Source organism: Elaeis guineensis, chromosome 7 (genome assembly GCF_000442705.2).
Source record: "Elaeis guineensis isolate ETL-2024a chromosome 7, EG11, whole genome shotgun sequence".
Classification (NCBI taxonomy): Eukaryota; Viridiplantae; Streptophyta; class Magnoliopsida; order Arecales; family Arecaceae; genus Elaeis; species Elaeis guineensis.
Window position 1 is genome coordinate 25750617 of NC_025999.2, and position 20394 is coordinate 25771010.

At 35.0% G+C, this 20394-nt stretch overlaps 1 protein-coding gene across 1 annotated transcript; it reads right to left on the bottom strand.

Annotated features, from left to right (window-relative positions):
* Window positions 1-17006: 17006 nt before the first annotated feature.
* On the bottom strand, window positions 17007-19485 carry LOC105033755 (subtilisin-like protease 4). The gene has a single exon (XM_010908665.3). The coding sequence runs from the start codon at window positions 19444-19446 to the stop codon at window positions 17152-17154; it is 2295 nt and encodes a 764-aa protein (XP_010906967.1). The 5' UTR covers window positions 19447-19485; the 3' UTR covers window positions 17007-17151.
* Window positions 19486-20394: the final 909 nt, after the last annotated feature.

Below are 20394 nucleotides of genomic sequence, written 5' to 3' on the forward strand. Positions count from 1 at the left end.
AATTTTCTCTCACATCTCTCCATGCAGGTACTAATGCTTGTAGTGGGCATAAATCCACTCTTATACAAATAGACAGTAATTATATTTCTATCAAATATTTTTTTATTGTCACATCTATTACAAGGGCAACGAGTCCATCCTTGATGTAAGAGTACTGTATTTTCAAAAATAAAATCATAGAAGTACTCTACATCCTTTCTATATTCAGTAGAAATCATCCCGTCGACTACTTGACAATCCATCCAACTATGGTCCATGGCACACTATCTAAGAATTCTGCATATACATAAATATAAAGCAACTGCTAAGTAATTATTTTATCATTTAAAATGGCTTACATAGTAAATGTATCCTATTATCAACTAATAGGTATAGAAGATCCTATCCTATTCAGAAAATATATTAATTCTATAGGTCAATTATAGTAATCAAACGATATGCAACAGGGGTTGAAAAAATTTTGACAGTATTTTTCTTTAGTTCTCTTCATACGATCGAAGATATACAAGGGAACTAAAGGAAAGTGTTGTCTAAATTTTTTTTTGAATCCTAAGCATACCATTTGATTACTATAATAATCTATAGAATTACTTATATTTTTCAAACTATCCATAGTGGACAATCAATTGACCAATATACATAATTCTTCTATCCATATAAAAATATATAAATATATGAATACAGTAGAATATGTACATTAATCAAAAGGTGGGTCTATGATTTCATGCAATGCAATTTTTTTTAAAAATTAACACCATCAGCCTGAGTGCGTAGGGCACGCGAGGACTAGATGCCTTGGATGCCAACTGGGATCCGAGGCCCCAGCATGCAGGGCACGCCTTAGCTCCATGTTTGCAATGCTGACCCGCGCCTTCCCTCGACCTAAGTGTGCAGGGTATGTAAGGGTTGGATGTCTTGGATGCTAGTCGGGACCTGAGGTCCGAGTGCGTAGGACACGTCTCGACCTCATGTTTGCAATGCTGTCCGATATCTTTCCTCGATTTGAGCACTCTGCATGCCGAGATCTGAGTCCTATACTTTTAATTAATTAATTAATTAATTATCTAACTAATTAATTAAATTAATATCTAATCAATTAATTTTTTAATATCTAATTATACTTAATTAATATAATTTAAGTAAAAAATTTAATTTTTAGTGATGGTATTAGCTGTTGCTAATGCCGTCACTAATACTCACAATAGCAAAGAGACGTTTTGGGGATGGGATGTCAGCTTCGAGATGCGGCTGCAGAGACGAGGGCACGGGGATGGGGCCCCAGGCTGGGCCAGCATGTTGGGGGCGATAGGGAAGGGGCTATGGGGTCGAGTCGATAGGGTCGAGGTGGCCGCGGGCATTGGCAAAGTGTGAGCTTGGGGCTGCGTGACACCGAAGGGATGGGGCAGAGAGGGAGGAAAGGAGGGTGGGGGGAAGGGGTGTTTGGGGTTAGTTTGGGCATCGAAGGGATGGGCACGGGGTCGCGGGATGCCAGAGAGATGGGGTGGGGAGGGAGGAAAGGGGGGTGGGGGAAGGATCGGGGGGGTTTTGGGGTTGGTTTGGACACCGAAGGGATAGGCTCAGGGCCACAGGGTGCCGGAGGGATGGGGCGGGGAGAGAGGAAAGGAGGGTGTGGGAGGGAGGGGGGGTTTGGGGTTGGTTTAGATGCCGGAGGGATAGGCTTGGGGCTGCGGGATGCCGGAGGGATGGGACAAGGAGGGAGGAAAGGGGGGTTTGGGGGAGGGGGTGGGGGTGGGTTTGGGGTTGGTTTGGGCACCAGCGAGAGGGTATCGCGGGAAGGGATCACAGGAAGCGAATGGGAACAGGCGCAAGCGAAAATTTTTTTTCTCTGACGGGGTGGTTTTGGGGTGGACTATTATCGACAATAAAATGCCATCACTAATGTTGTCGGCAAAGGTAGCGATGGCTTTTCTGTCACTAAAAACAGAATGCCATCGCTGATACTTTTATCAAATTTTTTTTTCATAATTTTTTAACATTATTAGCGATGGCAGAAATACCATCGTTAATAGCCATCGATAATAAATTAATTTAATTATAATTATAAATCAAAAAAAATTAAAATTTTAAATTTATTAGCGATGGCAAATGCTATCACTAATAGTGTCTCTAATATTATTAACGGTGATAATTATTTAGTGACAGTTGTCACCATCTCTAAAAATAATTAGTGATGGATGTTCCATCATAAAAAATAAAAAAAATTATTTATTAAAATTATTAATGATGATAGGATGAGTATTAGCGACGAATCTGCCATCACTAATAATCTTAGCCGAATATAATTTTTTTCTATTTTTTTTGAATATGATATAATTTTAAAATTTTAAATTCATCTTCACTGTTTATTATCTAAATAATTATTATTAGAATATCATCACTAAAGACCACCTCGATCCGATAGCTCTAGCTATGTTAATCAATAATATTCGATTACAATGATCATGAATGACTGTATGATGATCTGATAGATAGAGACCATCAATAGGTTTAAAAATTTATAACAATAATCTTGATAATATTTATAGCATACTATTAAAATTTTACTTCAATCGGACATCATTATCATAGTCAATTTAGCACAGAATGATTTCGACCGTTAAATAAAAAATGAGTGATGAAAAGACCAAACAACATTTGATAAAAGTGATTTTTTAGATAAATGATCTTTGCTACTCTTTTAATTTGTATGGTGTTGATCATAAAATTCAAACTACGTGTATATGAACTATCCATATTAAGCAGATCTTACAAAAGCACAAGTATAATTACTTAAGGACTTTAAGAATGAGTATCAAGAGATATATAGTTTTAGATCGTTCATATACGTGCAGTTTGAATTTTACGATCACCACTATACAGATGATCAAAGTAGTAAATAAAGATCATTTATCTAAAAAATTATCTTATAATCGGACACCATTTGGCCTTTTGATTACTCATTTTTTACTTAATGATCCAAATCATCTCGTACTAAATTGACTATGATAATGATGTCCGATTGAAGTAAAATTTTGATAGTATGCTACAAATATTACTAAGATCATCGTTGTAAATTTTTATATCCATCAGTAGTCTTCATCTATCAAATCATCATACGATCATTTATGACCGTCGAAATCAAATTTTATTGATCGATATAGCTAGGGTTACTGGATCGATGCGGTCTTTTGTGATGATACTCTAATGATAATTATTTAGATAACAAATGATGAATATAGATTTTAAATTTCAAAATTATACTATATTCAGAGAAAAATAAAAAAAAATTATATTTTACTGAGATTATTAGCGACGGCAGATGTCGTCGCTAATACTCATCATACCATTGCTAATAATTTTAATAAATAATTTTTTTTATTTTTTATGATGAAACTTTCATTGCTAATTATTATTACAGACAGTGACAATTATCGCTAATACTCTTTTCATGATCGCTGGTAAGTTTAATAAATAAAATAATTTTCTTTTTCTTTTTTTATGATGGCTTCTTCCATCGTTAATAGTTCCATCGCTAATGGTTATTAGCAATGGCAATCGCCATCTCTAATACTCTTCCAACCATTTCTAATAAGTTTAATAAATATTTTTTTTTATGACAAATTATTTTTTGATCGTGATTGGTTATCGATAAAAATATTTATTAGTGATGGCTTTTTTGCCATCGCTAATAGCCATCGATATAAACTTTATTAGTGATAGAAAATTTGACATCGGTAATATCGTTGCTAATCCCCACTAATACAGACGGCAAAAATACTATCTCTAATACCTTAATTTCTTGTAGTGTGATAAAGTGATGATCTCTCTAAAACGTTATCCCAAGAAATAACAACAGGAATTATTACTTCAGTTTGTTTTTCAAATCTAGTATTATCTCAAAGATAATGTCTCAAGATTCTTCACTCCTACTAAACATACCATCTTTTAAAAATCTAGTTTTATTAATTTCTGCTATCTATGGTTTACGAGATGGACAATAGAATCTATACTTTTTTTGATCTCTCTGAATAACCAATGAAAAAATTACTAGTTGTATTGAAATCAAATGCCTTTCCTTATGGGTTAAAAACTTTGGCCTTAGCTTAACAACTCCATATATGCATATATTTTAAAATAGGGTTCCTATCAGCCAGTAACTCATGAGGAGTCTATGAACTACCTTATTAGAGATCTTATTTAAGATATGTGTAGCTGTCTTTATAGCCTCATCCCATAAGTAAATAAATAGAATAACTTATCATAACCCAAAACACTTCTTTAAGTGTTTAACTCCTTCTTTCAGAGACACTATTTTGATCTAGCGTGCTTTGACATTATATAACACAATGTCCTGTTCCTTTAGGAATTTTGTTAATGGTACTGATCTTAGTTCCATCTTACTATATTTACCATAGTACTCGTCACCTCTATCAAACAGAAGGTATAGATACATATATAATGAATAGTCATCAATGAGTATGATGAAATACTTTTACCTATTAAATATGGAGAAAAGGTTTGCATACAATAGTTGTATGAATGATTTCTAAAGTTTCTTTAATTAATCCGACACCCTTCTTAAATGTATATGTCTGTTTTGCCTTTATACAGTCAACACATATCACAAAATCAGTGAACTTTGATGATCCTAAGATCCTACTTTTCACTAGCCTCATAACTCTTTCTTTGGAGATATGCCCACTATCCAATGCCATAACATGGATGTTGCCCAGAAAGATAGCAACCCAAGATCTTGTTCCTATGTAGTTATGAATAAGACATTTTTGTTCCCATAGGATTCAAGCCGGCCTACTTCAAAGCTATTCTTAGGTAGTTATGAATATAGAGCTAGCTCAGCTTATGATCCTATGACTGGCCCAAACCATGAGTTTTATAGGAATTTCTACCCAATTATCCAAATAGGCCCTTAACTTTTTAAAATCCATCATGGGGTATTAAGAAACGGCACAAAGCTAACCAAAAAAAAAAAAAAAAGAAGGTGCACTCATAGTCACATAAAGTTATCTGTCTTTTTAAGATTGACAAAGAAAATATTTGACATAAGGAAAATATTTGACACAAGGATTTTTTTTTTGGTAAATATATTTGACATAAGGATTACAGCTAAAGCTTTTAGACAAAAAAGATTTCATAAGTATAAACAAAGTTTTTCACCAATACACGAATACTTAACATCTAAATAGCTAGTCTCTTCTTTCTTCAAAGAGTTTTCTCCTGCGAATGACTCTCGGTCTAGATCAATCATTTTCTTATACTTGTGAAGTTCTCTCTGTTATTGTTCATATTCACTCATTAAACTTTTATAGCCTGCTAGCAGCACATCACGTTCCCATCCTAATTATCTATATTCTGCCTGTAGGCCCTCTTGACCAGCATAAATTATCTGATATAAATATTTATGTATTCTTTATCTTCAGAATTGACATCTTTAATTTAAAATTAACTAATATAAATATTTATGTATTCTTTATCTCTAGAATTGACATCCTTAATTTCCAAAACAAATATATCCTCCAACCATTTGATGCCCAGGTAGTTGCATCCTTTTCAGATTCATTTTGATCTTTATCCCTACAAGTCCAAAGTCTAACGATTTTAGCTAATTCGAAACACTTGATATATTGGCCATCTTCAAGTTCCATTCCATCAATTGGCTTGGAAAGGCCTAATTTCTCCCAAGATTGTTCTCAATGAAATTTCAATAACTTTCATTTCTGCAATTATAATCAAGGGAAAATTCAAATAGTTAAAGGAAAATCAGCAGACACTATAACAAAACAAAGCTTCAGTGATGGATTTTTCCATCATTAAAGCTTAAAAATCCGTCAGAAATAGTTTTTGTGCTAGATTTTATAATGAAAAATTTATAATAGATTTATGACATTACCGAAAAATTTTCATCACAAATAGTAAATGGTATTTAGAACAAAAGCTGTTATTAATTATAATAGATTTATGATGAATTTGTATTGAAAATTTATGGCAGACATGTGACAAACGAAAATTTATAATAGACCAGTGATGAAAATTTATGATGAATTATCATCACAATATTCCATCATTGATCGGTCACAAATCCATCGTAATATTCAAAATAAATCCATCACAAATTTTCGTCATAAATCCATCAAAAATTTCATCACTGATTTATCACAACATTCAAAACAAATTTGTCATAAAATTCTATTAGCAAATTATCAAAAATTCCATCACAAATCCATCACTAATTCACCATTAAATTTAATTTTTAATTCCAAAAATAATCCTAAAATATCCAATAAACGACTCAAATATTTGTATACAACTAATTCATTCATAAACAAAATATTTTCTAGGCAAAAAGCCACATATAAGCAATGTAAATTAAATACAATATAATCATAATCCAAATTCATTTTATGCATACAAAAAATTTATAAGAAAAGTATAAACAAGTTAATCATGTATGTCATCATCAGTGCTAGAAAACTAAACTGCTTTTTTTTCTTCTTCAAGCTTATCCTCGAATTCCTCAATTTCTTCTTTTTCTTTTTTTTTTTCTTGCTCTTTTTCTTCCTCCATAGATTGTGTCAAATTGTGCTTTTCCTCTTCATGTACAATGTCTATATAACCTCTATCAACAAGAACATTTAGGTCATCAAGGTTAGTTATTCGTACAACTGACTTTGGACTAGATATCTCATCTTCTTGATAAATTGTTTCAATCATGAAAATTATATTTTCATCTTGTGTTTCACTTAAAGAAAGATTAACTCTACTCTTAGCTTTAGTTTTGCACACTGCACACCTAAAAAAATAATTAATAAATTAATAAATTTATGAATATCCAAACTAAATGGTATAATTTTATAAGTACAATCAATTGACAACTGCTAAATAAAAATTTGATAGAATAAATCAAATTAGAATAATAATAAAGGTGCATGCATGCCCATTAAATTTTAGTGCATAATATTGCATCTTAAAATTAGTTGACAATAATTTTATGAGAAAGTAAGTTAAGAAGCATGCATAAAAGTGAAACTAGAAGCAAAAATATGCAGATTTTTTAGATAAATATTGTTGTGCATCTTCAATATAACAAAGTTCATTAAACATCTATTATATCATAGTATCAAGTGCACATTTTTGTTAAAAAAGAAAAAGATCTTTACTTTACCATCTCAATGATGGTATCGATTAGTCCACATCATCAACACAGTGTTTACTAGTCTGGTATCTTATCTCCATCATCATATTTTCAAGGTATGAATTAGAAGATAAAAGAACTAAACAAAGTCTTAAATTATAAAAGAAAAAAAAGGAACGAAAGAAAGAATTAGTCATCTGCATCGTTACATTAGGAAATTCGAGGTGTACAATTCAAAGATGAAGGATTTAAACATAGAATTACTCCTATGACCCATAGTCATAATGGAATGAGTTTCACAGTAATTGCAATCCACACAAATACCAAATGTTAATGAATTAATGGGCTAGTAGTGACTATCCTTTAGTGATTTTCTTCATATTAAAAAATAGTAAATACAATCACAGCACAAAAAATGGGAGTACATATGTGAATTCATTGAACTCAGAAGGAAAATATTGCTCTGCCATTATGCATATAAGAATCTTTAAGTCAACAAAAGTTTAAGAAAAACTAAGAATTTAGTTAAAGTTAATATCAAGATATGTGATTATATCATTCTTGATCAGATTATCCATGAATTTGTATTACACAATCGACATAGAGATCGATAATGTAATTCAGCAATACAATACAATAAATTGTGCACTAATCAGTGCATTAAATGTAGCATAAAAAGTATTAAAATACTTGATATTTAATCTTTATTATTTTATATTTGATACTTGTTATGCTTTTTTTTCAGAAATTATTAGTCATGAAGATTTAATCACATTAAGCCCAATTAAGCCCAAATTCAAGCTCAATTTTATCACATACATAGCAAGAAACACTGGAAATGAAAAACAAGCCAAGAGGCTCAAAAATCTGTTGAAAATTATGTCTCAAAGTCAATCGTCAGCCTGTTGACGGTTGTGCTTATCATTGTAATTGTATATGAATTGTTGAATTAATAAATATTATTTGATTTTTCATCACTATGTATATCTCATTTTGAACTCCTGTTATGTGATGAAGTCCTTATGACTATTTGATTTAATATAGAAGGATATATCGTTTAGTCCTTAAATGAGTTCGCGACCAAATGATATGCTATTACTAGGACGATAGACATATCAAGTGTAGGTCGTTACGTGCCATATAGATTGGTTGTCCTCTTAACCAAGGAGTGTGAAGATGCTTGTATGGCATGCAGATAAAATATAGAAGTATATTTCACTGAACGTGACCAACTCTGGAGCACTCTGCTATCAAGAGTCACTCTGAAAGGATATAGGTATAAGTGTCCCTCCAACCAGAGATCACCACGGTGACTTGTAAGCAACTCACTATGCTTTGGTGCCGGACTACTTGAATTTTTAATTCAGCAATGAAAGATTTTTGGACATAGTCATATACTTGTGAAGTCAGCGTGTGAGTCAAGATGGAATTGATCCCTTCGAATAAGTAGGAGTTAATGTATCAGTGTATTTCAATTCAGTAAAATCTTGACCGGAATAATCCATGTGATGGATTTTAAAAATTGAAATATAATGTGGATGACCATATCAGGGTTGGTAGTTAAACCCTAGGTCACCTTGAGTATTTGGGTCAAAGAGATGAATTATACGGTAACTATATTCAAATAGGTTCTTAAGTGTTGCTTAGCATACATTCGGCCTATCCGGACGTCGGGTACTATTGCCAGATGGTTACTCCAATTGGTACAGAAATCAGTTTCTGTGCTACTGACTTACATTCGAACCTATGGTGTCACACACATTAAAAGTTTCTCTTCGATCACATGGCTAATCTGAAGAGTTCCAGTCAACGGAGACTCTGGTGAAGAGTCTCACTTGATGGGGACTCTGCTGAAGAGTTCCACTGGATGGAGACTCTAGAGAAGAGTCCCACTAGACTTGGACTTTATTTTTAATGAAGGATTAATTAATGATTAGATTACTAATTAGCTTAATTTGATTGAGTATTAAAGTCTGGATCAAGTCTGATTGAATTTGATTCAATCAAGTCAAGTCTGATTAGGTTATGAGATGACCTAATCGGTAAGAGAGAAATGATCCTGATTTGATCGGATCTATGGCTCAATTAATTTATTGATTTGATTAAATTTAACTAAAATTATAAGAGCCTAATTAGATTAGGTTTACTATATTTTATTTGGATCTAATTGGATTGGATTTGAAAGAAATTCAATTGGTTAAACCCTAGAGTCCCAAATGAGTAGGACTCTATCCCTTGCGCCACCTAAATTGTCTCATACCTTTTCTCACCGCACAAAATTAATTTGTATGTGAAAAAATTAAAAAATAATTTTTATTTTATTGCCCATCAAGGATAGAAATTGGTTGGTTTTGATTTGAAATCAAATTAGTTTGAATTTCAACTTAAAATCGTATCCATATCCTTCCACACGTTGGCTGTTTTTGAAGGGGTCTATTGTGTATGAGAAAAGGAGATCTTCCCAACTGATTTTCATGACCAATTTTCTCTGGTAAGTCTTTCTTTAAGTTAGATAAGGATTTAAAAAAAGTTAGAGTCAAATTAAAATTCAAAAGAGTTTGAATTGCAACAAACTCCAGCCCTTATCCTGTTTTATCTGGTTTGTGCGACAAGGCCACAATTTTGTGTGCCAAAAAAAAAGAGAGCTCTTCACCACGAGATATCAAAGAGAAAGAGGATAAAAAATACTTCTTTGGGATGTGAGGATTGGGTGGGTTTCTTTCCTCTTTGGCATGAACAAAAGAGGAGACCGTTCTCCTCTTAGGTGAGAGACTTAGAACTGTTCTAGGTTTTTGGATGAGGAAAAAACCAAAGAGAAAAGAGTCTTCATCTAAATTTTTTCTACCATCCAACATCCTTCGCTGATCCATCTTCGATATCAAAAAGGTTCGAAGTGATCGAAGAAGGAGATCAAGTCAGATCTGCCATCAGAAGCCGACTGTGCGAGCTAGCACTTTCACGGAGGGCTGATCGGTCCGAGGGGCTTTATGTGGACTATCCGTAGAGGTCAGATGCTTGTGCAGCTGCTTGACATCAGTGAGAGTTTCATACCATGCTTACTAGCAGCGTAGATTATCAACCCATGAAAAAGTGATGAGTTCTAAACTCTACCGACATAATCTAAAGGTTAGATCGAATTCAGGACATCGATGTGATTGATGCAGTTTTTTATTTTATTTCAGATTTTATATATAAATTTTTTATATCATAGATCCTTAATGATAGTTTAGATATAATCTAAGACATGTTTAGAAGATTAAAATATTTAATCTTTTATTATTCTACTGTAAAAATTTTAAAAATACATGCTTTGAACTACCTGTTTTTCCTTCATATGGTATCAGAGCAAGGTTTCTTATGATATAAATTTTTTTGTATATAATCTAATTTTAATTATTTAGATTAGATCTAAATAGTTAATTTTGAATCTGAGTAGTATAGTAATCTGATTGGATAGATCCTCATAGCCATCCGATCATAGGAAAAATCAAGATTTCACTATCTTATTTATCCATTCGATGGGATCTCCTATGATGTGTAGGGGTACTGCACGATCTTTTTCATGATGATGAACAATGAAAAAAATTTTAAAATTTTATTTTAGATCTGAAATAATGTATATTAGATATGAAATTAAAATTTTGATCATTAGATGATTGATTGTAAAAATATTTTATAAAATTATAATCATAAAAAGACCATAATTTTGTGTGTCAAAAAAAAAGAGAGCTCTTCACCACGAGAAACCAGAGAGAAAGAGTGTCAAAAATACTTCTTTAGGATGTGAGGATTGGGTGGGTTTCCTTCCTCCTTGGCGTGAACAAAAGAGGAGACCGTTCTCCTCTTGAGTGAGAGACCTAAAACTGTTCTAGATTTTTGGGTGAGAAAAAATCAAAGAGAAGAGAGTTTTCATCTAAATTTTCTCCACCATCCAGCATCCTTCTCTGATCCATCTTCGACATCGGAAAGATTCGAAGTGATCGAAGAAGAAGATCAAGTCAGATCTACCATCAGAAGTCGACTGCACGAGCTAGCACTCCCGTGGAGGGCTGATTGATCCGAGGGGCTTCGTGTGGATCATCCGTAGAGGTCGGATGCTTGTGCGGTTACTTGACATCAGCGAGAGCTTCATACCATGCTTATCAACAGTGGAGATCATCAACCCACGAAAAGATGATGAGTTTTGAACTTTACCGACATAATCTAAAGGTTAGATCAAATTCAGGGTATCGATGTGATCGATACAGTTTTTTATTTTATTTCAGATTTTATATATAAATTTTTTATGTCATAGATTCTTAATGATAGTTTAGATCTTATCTAAGGTATGTTTAGAAGATTAAAATATTTAATCTTTATTATTTCACTGTAAAAATTTTAAAAATACATGCTTTGAACTACCTATTTTTTCTTTAAAATCAGCCCAAAATTAATCAAAAATCTGGCCCAAAACCTATTTTAAACCATCAGGTGTACAGTGGACCAATCGGCTGGTCCATAGCATTTGGATCGCGATGCCCAAAAAAATTCCTTCGATCTTTATCACGGTCCATGGGGTGGCTTGGCTCCTGTGTGTTGATCAATGGCTGAGAAGCAATCCCATGCGCAATCGGATGGTCACCATTAGTTGTCGATGGGAGAACTAAGCAGAAGGGATTTTGAGTGCCATCCAACGGTCCAAATCCAATCTAACGTCAGATCCAATGGTCAGCATTAATCTGGACCTAATTAAGGAGTGTTTGAGGCATGATCTGGGCTATTCAATCACCATCCGATGGCCAGAAACACGGGACACATTTGGTACACGATTTTGAAAGGTTTTAAGACTCCGTGGACATTTAGGACTCAAAGAAATTTTGCAGCTATAAAAAGGGAGGTCTGGTACAAGAGAGAATTGTAGAAAAAAATAAAAAAATTGAGGGAAAAACTAGATAGAAAAATAGAGAGAAAATTATAGAAGATCCAAAGAGAAGAAGAAGAGGAAGCTTAGCGTGCTCTAAGGAGTTTAAACGAAGAAGAGGTCATCAATTATCCAATCGATGAGGCTGTGTCAATCAACTTTAGATCTTTGTTATAGTTTTTTTTTTTTACTTTATTCTTTTAAATTTTTATAATTAAATTATGAATTTTAATTAATGCAAAGGTTATTTTTATTCTCTTTAAATTTTTAGTTTTTATTTTTATGCACTTTAAATTTTTGTTATTTATTTTTATTGTAAGTAGATGCTAAGATCTAAATAGTAGATCTTAGTACCAAGTTATTTTTATGTTCTTTAAATTTTTACTATTTACTTTTATTGCAAGTAGAAGTTAAGATCTAGATAGTAGATCCTAGCACCAAATTTTTTGTTTGTACTTTTTAATTTTTATTTTTTGACTTAAATTATTTTTTTGAACTTTTTTTTATAAAATCAAAAATTCAAATCAACATTATCTTTTCCATAAAATCGATTTGACTTATTACTTTCTACGTATTTTTAATTTTTTAAAAATTAAAATTAAATTAATAAGTCATCGTGACAATATCACGAAATATCGTGCACTGCAAAAGGGCTATAAGCATTGGACCACATGTGCAAAAGGAAAAAAAAAATCACTAAGTAAAATCTGAATTTTAATGTCTTCTTTATTCATTCTCAAACGTACCCAACATCATATGCATTATGTGCCCTAACATTTTAAAGATTGCCAAAGCTTTCTTTTTTTTTTTTATTTAACCTGGTTGCCTTAGCTCCCTTTTTTTTTATTTAACCTGCAAAGGTAGATATACCAGATGAAAAAATATTTAAATAATCTAGCTACATGAATAGTCTGCCAACATAACCAAATTTAAAAAATTATATGAAGTCATTGAAAAAGAAACCACTTAGGCAAGTACACTATTGATTATTTATTTTAATCAATATGCCAAAACAAAGGTAAAATCCAATGGTAATTTCCAAAGCACATCTATAAAAAAAGTGTGGTGATGAACGACGCAATGGCACCTACAAGAAAATAGATAGCTTTTAATCAATCTTTATCTATTAGACAGAAAAATGCTGATGGCATCGGAGCGAATCCCTATAATGCAATTACTTGTTTGGAAGCTGAATGCTTTTTGATGTTTGAAATAAAATAATATTATTTTATTATTTAGTTTTTATAGTACTTAGATAATAAATAATAACAGAGAATAATAGATCATATCAACATTGGTTGTTATTAATAATTAATGAAATAATATATCTATATGATGAGTTATTAATAATATTAACTTATTAATTTATTCACCATGATTGAATAAAATAATATTATAAGTAATGCTTTATGATGATATTTAGATAATAATGTTTTCAATTATTTAATTTTATTTACTATTATTAATGGTTAACTTTTTAACAATATTAAGTGCTACTTGTTAAATAAAATATATTAATTTATTATTTGATTGTCATTTAATATTACAATAAAAAATAGTATTATTAAATGGATATTACATTAAATATTTAAATGATATTACATTATTATTATTTAATACATAAAATAATATTATTTTCCACTAAATATATTCCTATGCTTATAATATAATAAATAAACAAGAATCTGAATAATAATTTTTGATATTAGTTACTGGTTAAAAAAATTAATATTTTTAAATACTGATTTCATTTAGTTATTAATATTACTAATTATAATTGAATATAATAATATTATTAAATATTTTATTTTGATATTTAAGTAATATTTATCTTAACAGTATAGTATCATCAATTGCTGGGAATAAATAATAATGTTTTGAAATAATTTCTTACAATTTATTGTTTAGAAAATTGTCTATGTTGGAGATCAAGGAAGATGTGGGGGTGAAATAAGAGACCCGCTTTTCTCTTGAGCCCTTCTCTTATCTGGATGGCCTCATGTTATCTTATCATGTTTTTAGTTATTTTGGATGAAAGCCACGTTAGGAGCTAACTTAATTTTTATTTTTGAGAAAGTGATTTAGCTCCACTCCACCCCAACTAAACATGCCCTTAAAATGACAGAAAGCGAAGCAATGCATCGACGCTAGCTTGTTTGAGCTATATCCTTGCATGTGTCTTTGATGGGACGATGACCTACCTTGAAAGGAACCATCTAAGAGCCATCAAAATATATCCATCCAAGTTTGTACCTAGATTGTTCCTGGTCAGCCTTATCAGTTTGTTACTCTGGACCCTGCCAGTGTCCGGTCCATTTCCAGACGCCCGAGTTGCTCCTCTACATGGAAGGTCGCATGTTAACTTTTACAAATAAAAGTATGGAAAATGAGTACAAATCCAAGGGAATCAACTACCACGTGCATTATATTAAAAAAAAAAATGCATATTGGTGGGAAAGTCACCTCTCTCTCTTTCTCTCTCTTGTTACTAAGCAAGCCACCCTTTTCACAATTGGTTACTGAAATGGCCATCATAGTTGGTTAGGAAGAAAAAAAAAAAAAAGAGACGAGGATTTTGACACCCGGTCCATTTGTGGACCGGACTTTAACATTTAAGCTCTGTGGATCTAAAATGTAACTTTTGATCCATAAGAATTAGGTGTTTAACTTTAAATTTTTCACGAGATAAAAATATCTTTATTTTTAATATGATAACTATCTCATCTAAATCTCTTTCTCAAAAATTTTTTCTTCCTTCTTCCCTCCTCGCTGACTACTCGAGAGGCACTGCGATCACCGCGCACAGCCGAAGAACATCTCCAATCTGCTCACAGTGCCACTTCAAAAATATCCTGTACACAGTTATAATTATATTTCATTTTTTCTGGACGAACGGAGGGGGTGAATGGAGGGGGCGGTTGGAGCCGGCACGGGCAGCCGATGAGCCGGAATGCGGTGCCGGCGGCATGGAGCAGCAGCCAGAGGGTGGTGCGGGTGACAGGGGACAATGCAGGCGGTCGGAGAAGCGATGCGGGTTGCTAAGGACAGCGCGGGCGGTCCGTGGGCGGTGCGGGTGATAGGGGGCAGTGCCGGGGACTGTGGGGGTTCGCCGTGCAGTGTCGAAGGTGCAACGGGGGGTGGCATGCGTGAAGGAGCCCGGGGCTGCTGCGGGAGGGGAGAGTTTGTGGCGTGTGGAGGAAGGAGAAGGGAGGAAAAAAATAAAAAATAATAAAAATAATAATAAAAAAATAAAAATAAATATTAAATATTAAATAATAATAATATTTTATTTATTTATTTATTTATATTTTTAAAATATTTCTAGTGAGTCATCTTTTAAAAAAATATTTTATATATTTATTTATTTATATTTTTTATTTATATTTTTTAAAATTAATAATTTATTAATTTAACTGTGTGTAAGGTTCATTTAACTGTGTGCAGTATTAAATTAACTACGTGCAGGGTTTATTTAATTATGTACAGTATCAAATTAACTATATACAGTGATAAATTAACTGTGTGCAGGGTTTATTTAACTGCATGTAATATTAAATTAACTGTGTGCAGTATCAAATTAACTATGTATAGTGTTAAATTAACTATATGTAAGATTCATTTAACTATATGTAGTGTTAAATTAACTGTATGCAATATCAAATTAATTGTGTACAGGATTTATTTAATTATGTACAGTATTAAATTAACTGTGTGTATGGTTCATTTAATTATGTACAGTGTTAAATTAACTGTGTGTAGTGTTAAATTAACTGTGTGCAGGATTCATTTAACTGTATATAGTATTAAATTAACTTTGTACAGTATTAAATTAACTGTATGCAGGATTCATTTAACTGTATATAGTGTTAAATTAACTGTATACAGTATTAAATTAACTGTGTATCATATTTCTTTAACTATATACAGTATTTATTTACTATGTATTATATTAATTTAACTGTATACTATGTTTCGTTAACTATGTATCATATTAATTTAACTGTATATAGTATTTATTTATTAAAATATTTTTTATTAATAAAATCGATCATAAAATCGATAGTTAATTATTTTTAAATTTTTTAATTAAATAATCAATCATAAAATCAGTTGCAATTTATTTTTTATAATATTTTAATTTTTAAAATCGATTAAAAAATCAATCAAATTTTTATTTTATATTATTTTATATTATATTATTTTTATTTTTATATATTTTATTTTTTATTATTGAAAATATTTTTTTATTATTTTTATATTATATATATTATTATTTTATTATTTTTATTATATTATATTATATTTTTTTATATATTTTATTTTTTGTTATATTATTTTTTATTATTTAAAATAAAATTCTGCGCGGTCCATGGAGCGAGGCATGGATCGAAGGACATTTTGGATCCATTTCTCGCGGCTCATGGTTCTCTCTGTAGATCGATGAAGGCCGGCACCATTGACAATGGGAAGTACGGTGAGGGAAGGCCATCACGGGCGAGCCGATAAGGAGTGGCCATCGTGGGTGGTCGTTGGGGAGGGGATAGGGGTCACGGGCGATCGCCGGAAAGGGAAGAGGGGTTTCCAGCATCAAGGAGGGGAGGGGGGCCATCGTGTCGTGAGCTGGTGAGGGGAGGCCGTCGCAGACGGTCGTTGGGGAGGGGAGGGGGCCGTCGTACCGCAGGCAGTCGTCGGAGAGGGGAAGAGAGGTTTCGAGTGTGGGAGAGGGGAGGGGAGTGGGGCCGTTGTGTCGCGGGTCAGTGAGGGGAGGCCTTCACGTACGATCGTCAGGGAGGGGGGCGGGCCGAGAAGAGGAAGATGGGTTTCGAGCACGGCACCCATTGAGAGTTTTTTTTATTTTTTTATTTTTTTGCTGTCGAATAAGATTTGAAATTTGAAAGAATATTTTAAATATTATTCTAAAATCATCCCACGTCAAAACTATTGGATCACAATAAATAGAAATTAGGAGTTATAGTTACGGCTAACTGAAAGTTTTTATTATAGCGGCATAATTAAGCGATCGGTAATTAGATATCCGAGAAACAGGGGAGTGGACTCTCCCCTCCACTTTATTTGTGTAGGCGGAGCCTGTTATGGGGTCTCAGACGAACTTAATGGCGATGGGGCTCTTCACGACATGCTTGTTTGAAACCCATTCCAGTTTTCCTCTTGCGGTCGAGTTATTCCCCGCACCAGAACCAGAGACCCATACAGTCACTTGGAAACTCATTTCCTGGCCTTGCCTATAGAAACCTAGCTGGTACGTGGAGAGATACACACTCACTCCTGCCGGTTCAGTGATCCTAGCAATGTAAACTGAGTTGGCGTCGCCGACATTCGTCACCGTTCGTTCAACTGTCACGGCCTGCCGCGAATTGCGTGGCAGCGACGCCATGATCGAGGGGTAGTTCAGCGATGGTGCATCGATAGTTTGCACAGTGGAGCATCGAATCCTCCGATTGAAGAGAATCGAAACCTGGTAGTCCGAGTAACCCAAACCACAAACATAACCGACGTAATCTGCCGGGTCGATGTTATAGACGAGGCCTGGATCCAGGGCTCCTTCTGGATTCACCTGTCCGGCACCGGTCGCGAAGATACCGGCAGTCTCGTTGGAATTCTCATCGACGATGAGGTTGCCGTCGAGGTCTAGATCACGAGCCGAAGTTATAATCGCTGACTGGATGTAGGCCGGCGGCCAGTTTCTGTGCTTGCTCTTTATCAGCGCGACGATTCCGGACACGTGAGGTGTTGCCATCGATGTGCCACTCAAGAAATTGAAAGTCTTGGTAGCTAAGGCCGAGGGGTTCGGCCCGACGTCGAATGGCCACGCTGCCAGAATGTTCACGCCGGGAGCGAGGACGTCGGGCTTCAGGATGCCACCATTCATCGTAGCCGGGCCTCTGGAAGAGAACGAAGCAACGCCTGGAGATGGTCGGTATCCGAAAACTGTTTCCTTGAAGATAATCGTTGCATTAGGAGTGAAGCTTTTGGACGTTGATCCTGAATAGTAGTAATCTCGAAACGCTGTCGCATCCATGAAGCTTAGATGAGAGACTGGAAGGACATGGGGTTCAGCAGAGGTGGTATACCCTGAGTCTGGTAGGCTACCAAGTACCATTGCAGCTCCTCCAGCGTCATATACCACCTTGCCCTTCTCAACGTTCTCTAGATTTCCCTCCCAACATAACACGATCTTACCTCTAACATCTATGTTATCCAAAGAGTTCTCAAGGCAGAATACTTTGTCACTATCTCCATATTCTCCAGGGAAGACAATCGGCCACGGCCCGGAGGCGTTGAACGAGCTGGGCTGGTATGCGGATTCGCCATCCAATTCTGTTCCATCTCCAAGCCTCACTGTCGCCCTTATTTTTCTGTCGGTGGAGCTTGCTCCGATCGTCAGAACCCACGGTGCGTCGTGGGACAATGAGCTTTCACTCGGGCCATGGTTGCCGGCGGCTGCGACGGCCGATATGCCATGAGATAGCGCTGACAGTGAACCGTGCACAATGCCATCAAGGTCAAAGCTTGGGGTCCTGTCTCCACCAATGGACATCGAGAGCACATCGACGCCGTCATGGATCGCTTGTTCTATGGCTTTTAATGAGTCGGAGTCGAAACAGCCATTCTGGAAGCATACTTTGTAGATAGCCAAGTGAGCCTTTGGTGCCATCCCAGCAGCTGTGCCTTCGGCCATGCCCAGAACCGAGGCATCACCGACAAAGTTTCCAGCTGTCGTGCTGGCCACATGCGTGCCGTGCCCATCGGTGTCGATGACCGAATCCAAAAGCCCACCATTGAATGCTATGGCGCCGATGATCTTTCTGTTGCACCTGACGCCACTAAGACGTTCGCAGTTCCCATTCCATGTGACCGGCTTGGGCGGCATTCCCCCGTCATGGAACGAAGGATGTGTCGGGAGGATGCCGGTGTCGAGGACGCCGATGACAATTCCTTGTCCAAACAAGGTGTTCGACCATATGCCGCCAGTCCAGTTGTTCAGCCCCAGGAACTTATGGGTGTAGGTTGTTGCGAGCGGGCGCAGTTTGTCTGGGTGAGCGTATAGAAATCCCTTCTTTGCTTCCATGGCTTTCACTTCCTGTGGAGTCAGCCTCGCGGCGAATCCACTGATGACATCACGGTATGAGTAGATGAGCCGTGGCTTGCCGGAGTCTAGAGTGGTGTTCGGCAGGAAGGATTTGTGCCAGCTCTCCAGATCTTCGCTACTAAGTAACTCCGGCCCCTCGGGCCTTTCAACATGGACAATGTAGGTTTGGATCTTTGCTGCATCTTCTTCGACTATGGGAAGCAGCTGGCCATGGCTCATTGGAGGAGTTAGACAATAAAACGAAAGGATAGCAAAGAAGAGAACTTGTAGCTTGTGGTCGTCCATCTGGAGTTGATGAGATCATGCATGGATTGGGATGGGAGGTGAGTTAGGGACGCATTATATAGATGATGGATTTCAGGAAGGAATGCGGTCTTCATTGCCTCAATGATGAGAGAGCAGAGGAAGGTTCTTACCAGCTCATAATTCAAAGGCAAATAATAGAGAGAGAGAGAGAGAGAAGGGATCCTAGGATCTTAACTCTTGAGGCATTACTCATATAACGTTCGTAGAACTTGCTTATATTGTTGTCGTTGGACGAAATAAATGGAAAAGTGACAAAAAGTATCGGAACTGGTGGTCACTTTAGCAGGTGGGATGTGTGAAATAATAAACTAGAAATCTAGAATCCAATGCCTTTCTCGCTCGCTATCTCGAGCGATAAACTACAGGTCATGTGTAATAGCAGTATCCGTGAACGAAACTATGGTTGATATGTCTCCGCTAGGTATTCTGAGAAAAAAAGAGTTTTCGCATGGTGAGATTCTGAAGCTTTCGGATTGTATATTACTTAAGGTCATGGGTAAGATATAAGCCGGTTCTCATCGTTTGTGGAAATGCTTAGAGTGCAGTAATGGTATGTAAGAGTTTCCAACGAAAAATGGACTGCAGTAATGAATTGATCACAGTGATTCAATGCATGATGGTGCAACTAATGTATATCTTTTCAAGAAATATTTCTCTTTGATTTATATATACGGCAAAGATTTATATAATATGGAGTTTGGAGATCTAATTTTTGTTTCCCTTATGCTGCCATAATTGTTTGGGGTCATTTTGGTACTTCAATACATAAGGATTGAAACTATGGCCTAAGATAATATGCATGAATCAATCAGGACTAGCTTGCTTAGCATGACCTGCTCCACATTTTTGTGCGAGTGCAGCAACCTTACATGAATAATGGATCTGTTTTTGTTCTTTTGATATAAAGGAGGGAAGCCCACCCTGTTA

Bases quoted from the DNA above. Each gene is read 5' to 3' on its own strand.
- LOC105033755 (XM_010908665.3), bottom strand. From the start codon at position 19,446: ATGGACGACCACAAGCTACAAGTTCTCTTCTTTGCTATCCTTTCGTTT.